Genomic DNA, 13,590 nt, shown 5'->3' with positions numbered 1-13,590 from the left:
GTATGTCTGCCATACTTGTCCTTAATAAAATAATAAAAACTTACCTGGAAATATACAAAAATGATTCAATGAGCGAGTGGAGGATTATAATCTAAGAAGAATATAGGTACAAAGAGTCCGCACGACCAGAAAAACCTTTTGTATTTCGGTCTGTGGAGTAGGATTGTGGAATAGTTTGAATGTGGAGTTAAACAATGTCCAAACATGAACCAGTTCAAAATAACATACAAAAAACTTTTTTTTTTCGCAAGGTACAGGGATGAAGGGGATGGTTGATAAACAGGGGTTAATGTTTATTTATTTACTTATTATTATTATTATTATTATTATTATTATTATTATTATTAATCTTATTATTTTCGGGTTACTTCATGCATATGACTTGTATGTCTGTATGCATGTCTAAAAATGTCTAGGGTACGTCTATGGTTAAATGTGTCTATGGTCTAATATAATAATTAGTATGTTATTGATAATACACTGAATTACTATTGATACATTATTATTATTATTACAAGCAATGGTACTAATATTAATTATTATTATTAATTAATTAATCAATTATTAATATGGAATGAGGGTTATGGAGAAGGGGTGAGAGTAAATAAGTTATTCTTTTCACTCCTTTCCAAACTGTAAAGAAAAAGAAAAAAAAAGCTGTTGGACATTTCAATTTTGCTTTATGATTTTCATTGCTCTGCAAATATTGCTTGGAATGTCTAATTGTCTAATTTCGATTTTTGTTGTTTTTTATTCTTATTTTATGTCTTTAACTTGTTTGGAACAAATACAAATACAAATCTCTGTCTGCCTTTCCTCCACAGTATTGACAAGGTGTCCAAGGTGGCATCCCCGGTGCTGGTGATCCACGGCACAGAAGACGAGGTGATCGACTTCTCCCATGGCCTGGCCATGTATGAGCGCTGCCCCCGTGCCGTCGAGCCCCTGTGGGTGGAGGGAGCCGGCCACAATGACATTGAACTGTACACCCAGTACCTGGAGAGACTCAAGCAGTTCATCTCCTTTGAGCTTCCCACCTCCTGAGGGGAGGGGGCGGGGGCACTAAAGAAGCCACCTCCATATTATCTTCCTCTCTTAGCATCGGGGCAGAACTAGAGTCAGCTGTTCTCCCCTGGAGTTGGAGCCATTTCAGGGTAGGGATGTGTAGTGGACTGGATGAGGAGGAGGTTTTAGATTGTTGAGGTGCAGGTGAGAGTCCAGTACTGGCCCGGAGTGAAGCTTTGGCCTAACATGAGTACTGTGTCCTGGCAGCCTGGCTGCTGCTCCTACATGTGGATACAGTTTGCCAAAGCGCCCAGACCAAGGCGGTGTTTGCACTCGCTGCTCAAATCTGAATTCACGTCTCTTCCCCTCCTCTACTCACTCAGACTCTGTCTCTCACTCTGACCTTCAGTTGTTTCCCTGTTTCCTTGCTTTTCTTTCCACCAACTCTTTGCAATCTTTGTCAGGCTTGATATTTGTATTCTTTTATACAAGGTGAAGAAGTATCGATTTTGCACCTCGAGATACAATTACATTTTTTACTTTTTCTGTATTTTTAAGTTACCATTCAGGGTTTACCAAACAAAAGCACTTTTGATGTGCAGATATTTTCAGGTAATGACTCGTCTGTTTTTGGAAATATGAATATGTTGATTTCTTATGTTATCTGCATTCCATGTTTTTTCTTAATTGCAGGTAGAGTTTTATTTTTCAGTTGGTGTCTGGTCTGTGTATGTTTAGATGCTGTTAACCAGAATGTGGCCCTGCACATCTGGTCCTTGTAGTCCTGATTCATGCTACTCTCTCATACAGGAAGATGACCTCATTTTGAAATCGAGCAATTTACTTACTGGCACAAAGACATACTATTATTTTTGGAGCCACTGGTAGATTCAGCGTACACACAGCAACTTTTAGAATGTGTTTTGCTGTTCATAACAGCAACATAATATGATACTCCATGAAAAGGCTGTAGCAAATGGAGTTTAAGTCCCGCCCCTATGTCCCCCATGGGACCTTATTTCAGAATAAATATGCACAGCAGTCAATGGAGACTAGTATTATTTTGATCCTTGTTGAATTGTACCGTGAAGAACATATTTTTGTCAAATTTTCAAGTCCAGAAAGTCCCTGACATGATCCACAGTCTAATTATCAGTTATATTGTGTATGCATCAAAATTTTCATTTATTTATTGTATCACACCAAGTTTGTACCTTAACCACTAACAACACAGCAGTGAATATCCCAAATTTCGGGGATACAGAATCTCACCTCCATAGAAGAGAGAGTAGCAGGCATCAGGGCTAGACTCTTAGCTGGAGATCATGTGGTATAATGTCGTGTTCACACCAGACATGACTATTTATTCACATCACAAAGTGAGGGGGGGGGGGTGCCTTGCCTTACCTTACCTTACCTCGATGTAGAAGCTAAAACATTTTATCCATCATGGCTGAAAAATTAGATCCACCAGGTAACCAAACACAGTCCTGTCCGAGTTCATGTCATCCAGAGGTGCTGTGCTGTGATTTAATATCAATAACCCAATGAAATGGATGCTGAAATAACTCCATCATGATGGTGATCAGTAAAAAGTGTGAAATCGTGCTCCATCAACACTCCAAATAAGGTCATCTAGACATAAATATAGCAGAGACCTTGTTGTTTGGACCACAGACAGTCTCTGGTTTCTCCACATAGTCTGGTCTCTGGACTAATGTGAGCTATGTAGACCTCTGGGGGACCATAGACACAGGAGACGACGTTTGGTTCCTCGAGTTCTGATCCAGCAATGTTAGGACGAAGATCTCCAGGCAATTTATTCACAAACGTAATGTAATCATAGTAATTGACTTTGTGCCGCGCAAATGAAATGCTTGCCGTTTGGTGTGAACACACTATGAGACTTGATTGAAACAAACACTTGACCTGGTACTGTAAACTGAAGCATGGAGCTGGATTTACCTGAACTCTGCTCCATGTGATAAAATATTACGTGATCCGTCATTTCACACTACAAATGAAGCCTTATGTTCGTTCACCCGGTCCTGTGGACTCCAGCAGGGCTTACGTGGTCTTCAGGGCGACTGATAACTGCTGCTATTCATCAGAAAAATCAATCAGTCAATCACTGTGAAAGCCAGACAGTTTGGGGAATACTGAAATGACGGCGAGGCTGTCGCACCAAACTCCTCCTGACCGCTGTCGTCCCCTTTTGTCAGCCATGTGTTCCTGCCTGCGGTCGGAGAGGGACGCCATCTTTTACCACCAACAACGGCGGCGGCGTCCGTGCGCTGTGAGCGTTTCGCTTGAACTCCAAAGACATCTGACAGAACGCGCATCAATGGAATATCTGTGGAAGTGAGCAACGCATGCAAATCAACTCCCCTAGTCATGGATATTTCAACTTGTATCAACTGTATTTCAATCATTATTGTTCTTTTAACTTTTGTGAAGTGAAACACTAAAAAACACAGTTCCCGTTGGAGTGAAACACTCAGACTGGATATGTTTTCAGAGGATTGTGTTCGAGGGGTATCTGTGTATTGCTGTGGTCTGTCAGTTGAGTATAAGTGTTTTCTGATTCTAGCTGATGTTTTTGGTCAACGAGGCCTCGATCACTTCTGGTGAACTTCATCTAGCTCCTATTTTTAAAGGACACAACGGTCCTGCTTTGGTCCTGATCCTTGTTTTGATACAGATGTTTTACAGTCTAAATGTAGATACATGGACACTGTCTCCAATCCTCTGTAATACTTCGATATCTTCTCTTTACATATTAGCCCTAAACACAGGGCCGTCTACTCTAATTGCTTTAACACTGGAATCACATATGCAAATGAAAGGCAGATGATGCTAGTAGAATCAGATTTAGGTAATAGTGTGTAATAAAATGAGCCTTAAACATGCCGTGAAGCAGATTGTCGTACGTGTGTTGGCAGCACTGGATGTTTTAATGCTTATTATGAAATAAAGGATGCATGGAAGTGTGTGTCTGACCTTATTGTATCTGTGTTAGACATGTGTTAGAAGTGAAGGGTTGCTTCACTCTCATTTTCTTAGTGGTGTATTTGCAAGCAGATGTTTTACTTGTAGTGCTTTGAGATGAGCAGCTAGATGTAGGCATAGGTAAATTAAGTAATTTTTTTCACAATTTGTAAAGGATAATGTCTGTTTTTGTGAAGGGCAGTGATGACATATTTATGTATTTGGTCATGGTTATATTTGTTAATGGTAAAAAAAATTAAAAAAAACAAAAAAAACTTCAGCACCAATACCAAACAATACTTACCTTACTTAGAGAAAACAAATCCAAAGGTCAAATGTTGCTTTATTCCCTGTCATTGTAACCTTTGATAAATTGATAACAATAACAAGTCAGTCAGTAGATGAATATCCTATCTTCAGTTCTCTGTTGTAATGTACATTAAATCCTTGCTGGTAAAGCACTCAAAATACGGCCATTTAAACTACAAATGTTCAATCAATCATTATCTAGGTTCTTGTTAGCATGCAGTCATTAGTCACCAGTGTTGGAAACGTTTTTTTAATAACGTAATATATTATCTATTACTTGTTACTGTCATTTCAAAGTAATTTGTTACATTATAATTAAAAATTACTGTATTTGAAATGTAAGGCACTACACTACTATTGCATTACTTTGAAGTTACTCTCACCAAAATAACTGGAAATATGCATATGGCATTCTAAATGTAGCTTATTACGCTCAATAAGCTCATTCCACATCTAGTGGAAGGTGATGTGGTATCTGATTGAGCTAGGCTTAAAGCTAAACACAGTAGAATAGAATTGCTGTATTGATGACTCCTGAGAACAGGGCTAGAAAGGCGAGAAAGAAAAACTCTGAGGCCAAATCCCAACGTCCCCTCTAAGGTCTGAGCCCTGAACCTTCAGGGACTTTACTGACGTCACCTGGTAGATGGTGAGTGGTGTGAGAGGCTGTGAGGGCTTGACATGGTAAATACAATGGGACAGCACTTAGCATGTCACTCTACTTTGATGACACTAAATATATGATCTAAAAGTGTTTTTTATTTCACGTTTTACAGCCTGATTTGAACGTCTTCCAGACTCTTATTATCCCAGACCAGACGGACCTGTCAAACCATTTATTTACTTCAATAAGCTAAATTAAATTAACTGGTTGATGTTTAAACCGGGCTGCATGGTGGTGTAGTGGGTAGCACTCTCGCCTCACAGCAAGAGGGTCCTGGGTTCGATTCCCGGGTCGGCCCGGGTTCCTTCTGTGTGGAGTTTGCATGTTCTCCCTGTGTAAGCGTGGGTTCTCTCCGGGTTCTCCAGCTTCCTCCCACAGTCCAAAGACATGCAGGATGGGGATAGGTTAATTGGTGACTCTAAATTGCCCATAGGTGTGAATGTGAGCGTGAATGGTTGTCTGTCTTTATATGTTGGCCCTGTGATAGACTGGCGACCTGTCCAGGGTGTACCCTGCCTTCGCCCAATGACAGGCTCCAGCCCCCCCCCCCCTGGCCCTAAATACAGGATAATGATGGATAATGATGGATGGATGTTTAAACCAGGTGTGTAATATAATAATAATAATAATAATAATAATAATAAACCAGGTGTGTAATCATCATAATAATAAACCAGGCATGTATCCTATGATGATAAACTATGGTTTCAAGTGTTTTATGTTCCATATTAAATCTTTAATGTTAATGTTTCTGCTTAAATGTAATATTCCACACAAGCGCCGTCCTCTTTGTTTACCTTTTTTTAATTCCTCTCGGCTTCCTCTTATTCCACATGTCCATAACCTACAACTACTAGGCTGTTATCTAGTAGTTTTCCCTGCTTCTTGATAGTAAGTAGAAGTAGTTTTACATGAGTTATGATATTAAAATGCCATCCGTATTGTTGCGATAAGGTGGTAGTACCATCCTGAACAACGTATAGTATGATAAGTATGATCTATTATGATGTGACAACTATTAATAGATTAAGCTGTTAAAGCCTTGTTAATGGCTTCATAATTCAAGGTCAACGTCACAGCTGAACGTCACAACAGTGTTAATGACTCTGGTGACCAAGTAATTCTTGTTCTGTTGGACCTAACTGCAGCCTTTGACTTTGTGGACCACAATACCTTATTGGCTCGGTTACACCGCCTAGTGGGCATCCGTAATACTGCTCTGGAGTGGTTAAAATCATATCTGGCTGACAGAAGCATGAGGGTAAGCATTAAAAATTTGGAGTCCAGCTCTGCTCCACTGCTGTATGGGGTTCCACAGGGGTCCATTTTAGGGCCGCTGCTTTTTTCTTTGTATTTATTGCCCCTAGGCTCCATCCTGAGAAAGCATGGCATTGCTTTTCATTGCTACGCAGATGATAGCCAGATATATGTGCCTCTGAACAAAACAAATGCTTTCTCCCTCACACCTCTTCTGTCATGTCTTGAAGACATCAAAGCCTGGATGGCCTTGAACTTTTTAAATTTTAATGAAAATAAAACAGAAGTGATGGTGTTTGGCCCCAGCTGCTCTCGTCTCTTGTCTTGGGCCCTTTGACAGACTATGTAAAGTCAACAGTCACAAACTTGGGTTTTAAAATGGACAGTGATTTTAAATTGGATCGGCAAGTCAGTTCAGTAGTGAAGTCCAGCTTCTTTCAGATTAGGCAGCTGGCAAAGGTGAAGCCTTTTCTTGCACAAAAGCACTTTAAGACAGTAATCCACGCCTTCATAACATCTCGGCTGGATTACTGTAGTGCACTTTATTTTGGAGCCAGCCAGTCCTCCCTTGCACGCCTCCAGCTGGTGCAAAATGCAGCTGCTCGCCTCCTAACTGGAGCACGTAAGAGGGAGCACATAACTCCAATCCAGGCCTCCCTCCACTGGCTGCCTGTGCACTTTAGAGTCAATTTTAAGATTCTTTTATTTGTTTTTAAGTCTTTAAATGGTCTCGCCCCCCCTTACCTCTCTGAGCTCCTTAAACCCTACTCTCCTGCTCGGTGCCTCAGGTCAGCCGACCTGCTGCTCCTGGAGGTACCGAGGTCCAAAAGGAAGCTCAGAGGGGACAGAGCTTTCTCCACTGCTGCCCCAAAACTTTGGAACGAGCTACCATTTTACATTCGACAAGCCTCCTCACTGTCCATTTTTAAAACCAATCTTAAAACCCATTTTTACTCCCTGGCTTTCAACTCCACATGAGACTTTACTCCTGTTTTAGTGTTTTTTATTTTTCTTATTGCCCTGCTTTGATTTATTGTTTTATCGTTTCTAATTGTTTTTAAACAATGTAACACCTGTTTTACTGTCTGTTTTATTCATTTTAGTGTTTTTAAATTGTTTTATGTCTCTGTACAGCACTTTGTTTTCAACTACGGTTGTTGTAAAGTGCTATATAAAGTTGAGTTGAGAGTGTTAAAGTCATCTTAGTAGCTGACTGCATTGGAAGCGAAGTAAAGACCAGTCACTCGCAGGATAGCCCCGCCCCTAAAGCATCCTCTATACTTTATGGTCTATTCGATTAAATGGACCATAATTTACTCCCAGTTAGTGCAACTCTGAACTACGTCTTTCTCTACGTATTTTTCACCTGCCTTGACTCGCATATAAAGTGACATCCCATTCTTAATCCAAAGGGTTCAATACAGAGGTGCCCAACTCTGGTCCTGGAGAGCCACTGTCCTGCGTGTTTTAGGTTTCTCTCAGTTCTTACACACCTGATTCTAATGATGTGCTCGTTATCAAGAAACTGAAGCTTGTCACAGGTTTGAAAATCATTCGAATCAGGTGTGTTAGAGCAGGGAGAAACCTAAAACATGCAGGACAGTGGCTCTCCATGACCGGAGTTGGGCACCCCTGGTTTAATATGACGTCCGTCCACCCTTTGCAGCTATAACAGCTTCAACTCTTCTGGGAAGGCTTTCCACAAGGTTTAGGAGTATGTTTATGGGACTTTTTGACCATTCTTCCAGAAGTGTATTTGTTAGGTGACACACTGATGTTAGACGGGAAGGCCTGGCTCTCAGTCTCCACTCTAATTCATCCCAAAGGTGGTCTATCGGGTTGAGGACAGGACTCTGTGCAGACCAGTAAAGTTCATCCACACCAAACTCTCTCATCCATGTCTTTATGGACCTTGCTTTGTGCACTGGTGCACAGTCAGTTGGACCAGGAAGGGGCCATCCCCAAACTGTTACCACAAAGTTGGGAGCATGGAATTGTCCAACATCTCTTTGTATGCTGAAGCATTCAGAGTTCCTTTCACTGGAACTAAGGGGCCAAGCCCAGCTCCTGAAAAACAACCCCAAACCATAATCCCCCCTCCACCAAACTTTACACGTGGCACAATGCAATCAGGCAAGTACCGTTCTCCTGGCAACCGCCAAACCCAGACTCGTCCATCAGATTGCCAGATGGCGAAGCATGATTGGTCACTCCAGAAAACGCGTCTCAACTGCTCTAGAGTCCAGTGGCGGCGTGCTTTACACCACTGCATCCAACGCTTTGCATTGCACTTGCTGATGTATGGCTTGGATGCAGCTGATCGCTATGGAAACCCACTCCATGAAGCTCTCTACACTGTTCTTGAGCTAATCTGAAGGACACATGAAGTTTGGAGGTCTGTAGTGATTGACAGAAAGTTGCCGATCTCTGCGCATTATGCCTCTCAGCATCCGCTGACCCCGCATTTTACGTGGCCTACCACTTCTTGGCTGAGTTGCTGTCGTTCCCATTCGCTTCCACTTTGTTATAATCCCACTGACAGTTGACTGTGGAATATTTAGGAATGAGGACATTTCATGACTAGACAGATTTGCTCCCCAGCTGCAGGATCCCGGATCCCTGTCTAACAATCTGGATAGTTTTCCATCTAGGGGTAAGAGCTGAAAGAAACTCAGAGAGTAAAAGGCTACAGGGAAAGCTAACGACTGGGCCTGAGATTCTGATTGTGGGTGACTCTGCTGTTAAAGATGTGAGCTTTTGCAGTAAAAACACCAACGTTGTATGCTTCCCCAAGGACATGGTATTTGAAATGAGAGGAAAACAAGTCTGAAGTACTGAAGCAAGACTTTACTGATCTGCTAAACACAGTAGGCTGACTGAATATGGAAGTGTCCATCAGTGGGCCTCTGCCACCAGTCGTAAAAGGAGTAAAGAAATTCTCGAGACTTTTGAGTCTCAACAGTCTGTTCAGTTCATTTTTTATTGACAATTTAAACGTTTTCTGGGATCACCAACCATCTTTTTAAAGCAAATGGACTGTGCCTAAATAGGCTGGGAATAAAATCTCTAACCTATTTTATCTCCTGCATCACCCATCTGTTCCCTCTGCCAAGGACACGAGACAAGAGAAATCTAAATCCCAACATGAAGAAGCCAAAACAAAACAAGCCCTGAAAGAGAGCCTGTTCGGCCCCCGCCTGAAGAGAGCTTTGACCATGTCAGATATCAGTGCAGAGTGGAAGTGTCCCCACCTCCCACCTCACCAACAAATTTACCTTCCTCCCCTCCCCAAACCCCATCCAGGTCACCCTTCTCTACAGCCACACTTTCCTCCTCCTCCCCTCTCATGGAGTTCACTGACAGAATGAAAGAGCTGGTAACTGCTGGGACCAGATTCACACCCCACCCTACTCTGCAGAAAACAAACAAAAAACAACAACCCGAAGCCTACCGAACCAATTGTGAAGACATCCATCACATGAGTGCTTGGCATTATGCACTCTGATAGAGTCCCCCCAAACTCAAAGCAATCCCCCAGCACACAGTAGTGGGGTTTAAACATAAACTCTCAAATTAACATTTATAAATCTCGAGCCAAGAGACAGCAAACAACTTCAGACAGGAAACAAGACTGCCCAAACATAATGTTAACTCTTAATATTATAAGAAAAGAAGTAAGGTTTAACACATGACGTTACCTTGTAAATTGGGACCTTTGGCACACAATCTCATCACAATAATATAATGAGAATAAGTGGGTCTAAGCGTCCCTGTGGTCCCGAAACAGTCCAGCATAGTTCAAATGGGGCAGCGTAGCATAGCGCTAGCTCCAGTAGCCCCGGCGCCCTGATGCTAATGTGCGTAGCCTGGATATGACTTTGAATAGCGGCGTCCTCGGTTATCTGTTTGTTGCGGTTCTGGTATGTGGACAGGAGCCGATGAGAGATGCAGTCTATGTCCGCTTTCTGTAGTGATGAACAGTCGTGCCGGGTACAGCAGTGAAGGCTTGAGATTGCGAAGGAAAAGCTGATGCATTACCTCCTTATACTTGGCACGCTGCTCCATGACTTCGGGGCAGTAATCTTCATAAATGAAAACCAGACTGTCCTTGCACTTGAACTTGCCTCTTCCGGGCTGCACTGATTACCAGGTCCTTCGTCTGGAATTTGTGGAAGCATATTATCACGGCCCTGGGTTTCTCCCCCTGACTTGGCTTTGGCCTGAGTGCACGATGGACTCTGTCGAGCTCTGGAGGGGATGTTAGCATATCTTTTCCCATTATGTCAACCAGGAATTTGGAGAAGAATACGGATGGTCAGGGGCCCTCGACTGCTTCAGGTACCCCCAAGAGATGAAGGTTACAGCTGCTTCTCCCCTCCAAGTCGCGGTTAGCGTCAGGGCTCTCAAGTCTCACGCATTGGGTGTGAGACACGCATTTCAACCTGTTCACACGCTCGCACACCACATCTAGTATTTGTCACATAGACAAATTACCGGGATAGTTAAAAACATTTTCTCTTATTTTACAAAAATAGTTCACCGAAATGTGTTTCTGAAAACATTTTAGGCGAGAAATAAGCTTTGCAGTTGCTGAATCTGTCTTTATTTTATATCGACAACGGTCAGTTTAAAAGATTTTCGAGAGCTTGCGGGAGGCAGCGCCCCGTCTCTCGAAACTCGCCGTGACGCGAAGGTATTGCGCGGCTTCTTACATAGACAATGAATGGGAACATCCCCCTCCGGGTAAAGGTATAAACTAGGTATAACTAAGGTATAAAGGTATAAGCCGTTTAGTTTCCCGGTGTGTCTGGGACTTCACAACATGTACAAAGCAGTAATATTTACTACGACCATGAATGATGAAACATTCGGATTTCTCTCTCACCCCTCTGCAGTACGTCCCCAATCCCAAGCTGCTCAGCGATCGCTTGCCACAACCCCCCCCCGCGCTGATGCCGCAGCCTCAGCCAAAATCTCACGCTGTACTCAGTTAAAAACTTGAGAGCCCTGTAGCGTTGACTCCAGGCTCTGTAGTTGGTACATCCCAGATTTCAGGGCAGAAATGTGCTGCTCCTGGCCGCACGGTCACTGTGGCATGCATTCCGTCTAATTTTGAGTCGCTGCCAGCTTGTTCAAACCAGACAGAAAGCGAGTTTGGGCCAGTCAGTAAATCCACCCAGAACTCTGCCAGCATGTTAGTGTAGTGAAGCACAGTGAGCTGTTGAGCGCATCCTGGTAGTCCAGCCAAACGCCTCCCTTAGCTCCTCCCCCTGCCAAGGTGTGGTAAAAGGCCTCAGCTGGCTCAATTTGGCCTCTTGCTGGTTCCTGGTGGTGGTCGATTGCTGGAGGTGGTGAGTAGTGCCCCCATTTTGTTTCCATGTAGCTTAAAGTTGTTTCCACCACTAACGTGTGCCTTTTGTGTTTTTAGGTTCACCTGCTGCTGTTCTGTTTTACTTTGTTTTTGATTAGGTTTGCTTTTCTTTCTGTTTAAGTTTGTTTTGAGATCATTTACTCATCAATTGGGTTGTTCGTTTTTCGTTAACTCTTGATTTTCTTTGTTTCAGCAAGTGTTTTGTTTTTATTAATATTCAAGGTGGCCTGGGTGCCCTCAGGTGGGAGGCTAGTCATCGTGGAACCTCACCATTATTGCATGCAAGTTGGTGCTGGGGCTCTTTTAGTGCATGTGTTGTCCCCAGAGTAGTAAAGTGGTGGTTATCTCCAGTAGCCTCTCCCATTGAGGCCCCAGCCCCATGATTTTAGTTCATTATATTTAATTTCATTTATGTTTAGTATCATAGTTGGATTTGTTTTGATTGCATTTTGTTAATAAAATATATTTTCTTTTACTGTTTGAAATCCTTTTTAGTTTTCCTTTTTTTTTTGGTTTCCTTTACAATATTATTAACAAAATAAAACATTTATTTCATTTACCCCATCTCTGCCTCATCAGTCTCAAATCTGTGTCCTTGAGTAAATTTGTTTATTTCATATCCTGGGATGCAAGTCCCCAGGTGGCGTTGTTGATCTCTAAGTTAGTTTCCTCAGTTATCTTTATTTCCCCCCCTTATTTACATTAAAAAAAAAAACACTCCGAACTTCGCCACATTAGCCAAAGTGGTATTGTCGATGCTAGCCAAAGAAGCGTCAGAATGTTCCAGTTTTCTGGAGGATTTTGCAGATTTAGAAGTCATCTTGGTGGGCACAGTTTGTTTCTGTAGTCCTTATTTATTCATGTCAAATAAGTTAGAATGGCAGAGTTGTCTAAATCTGGCAATTCAATAACTGTGAGAGCACGGAGAGACACGACTACTACATTCACTCGACCGGAAGCCAGCGGCATTGCCGAATGCCTCTTGTACATACGTCATCATGTCGTAATACAACACGCATGGCTTTACATTTTTTTCAAGAAGCGACGTCTCTGGATCGGCACATGTGAGCGTGAGTGAGCAGCCTGCCAGTGGCTTGGGCCCAGTGGCTGGGGCCAGTGGCTGGGGCCAGCAGCGGCCAGAGGATTTTGGACAGAGCGCAAAGCAGCATTTTTATTATAAAAGGACCGATCCAGCTCCGCTCACATCCCGAGTCTGAAGTGAGGTCCCACCACTGATCTGTAATAGGTCTGTAGTCTCAGTGGGTCCCACCACTGATCTGTAATATGTCTGTAGTCTCAGTGGGTTCCACCACTGGTCTGTAATAGGTCTGTAGTCTCAGTGGGTCCCACCACTGATCTGTAACAGTTCTGTAGTCTCAGTGGGTCCCACCACTGGACTGTAACAGGTCTGTATTCTCAGTGGGTCCTTCCCCCTATAGGCGGGTTGAAAACAAGAGGAACTAGTGTTGTAGTCTTACTCCCGCTAACCAAAGCAGCTCTTTTCAGAATAGTAATACGGAGATCTCCCATCTCTGGGGAAAATGAGGAAATGATGCACGACCATTCAAAAATCCTACCGGGTTTCTAACCATACAAAGCTTAATGCAAATGGGTGAAGTATTATTTTACAATCCAGGAATCAGACAACTGAATTTGTTTACTTTGTTAAAACATGTAGGTAAAAACCACCAGGTTTTAAAAGTGTAGCATAAAATAGTGGTTTTAAAATTGGTTAAAATGTCAATTTAACACAGAACTCAGTGACCGTAGTGACCGTATTGACCGCAGTGACGCCGTGGCTCGTCGTTGGTAGGTAGTTGGAAGACATGTAGGTAAGAAGGTAGGTAGTTGGAAGACATGTAGGTAAGAAGGTAGATAGGTATATAGGTAGGTAGGTACAATGCTGTGAAAAAGTATTTGCTCCCTTCCTGATTTCTTCTGTTTTTGCATATTTGTGACACATGTTTCAGATCATCAAACTAATACTAATATAAGA

General features: G+C 42.6%; 1 protein-coding gene across 1 annotated transcript in view; it reads left to right on the top strand.

The window, feature by feature from the left end:
- Positions 1 to 4,538, top strand: part of abhd17c (abhydrolase domain containing 17C, depalmitoylase) — a 72,665-nt gene extending 68,127 nt beyond the window's left edge. The window contains exon 3 of the mRNA XM_084007353.1: positions 825 to 4,538. Within this exon, the coding sequence (XP_083863479.1) occupies positions 825 to 1,044 (220 nt within the window). The 3' untranslated portion in view covers positions 1,045 to 4,538. The remainder of the gene's footprint in view (positions 1 to 824) is intronic.
- The last annotated feature ends 9,052 nt before the right edge of the window (positions 4,539 to 13,590 follow it).

Source organism: Eutrigla gurnardus (genome assembly GCF_963514095.1).
Source record: "Eutrigla gurnardus genome assembly, chromosome: 1".
Taxonomy (NCBI): Eukaryota; Metazoa; Chordata; class Actinopteri; order Perciformes; family Triglidae; genus Eutrigla; species Eutrigla gurnardus.
This window is presented reverse-complemented; position numbering and strand designations above follow the sequence as displayed.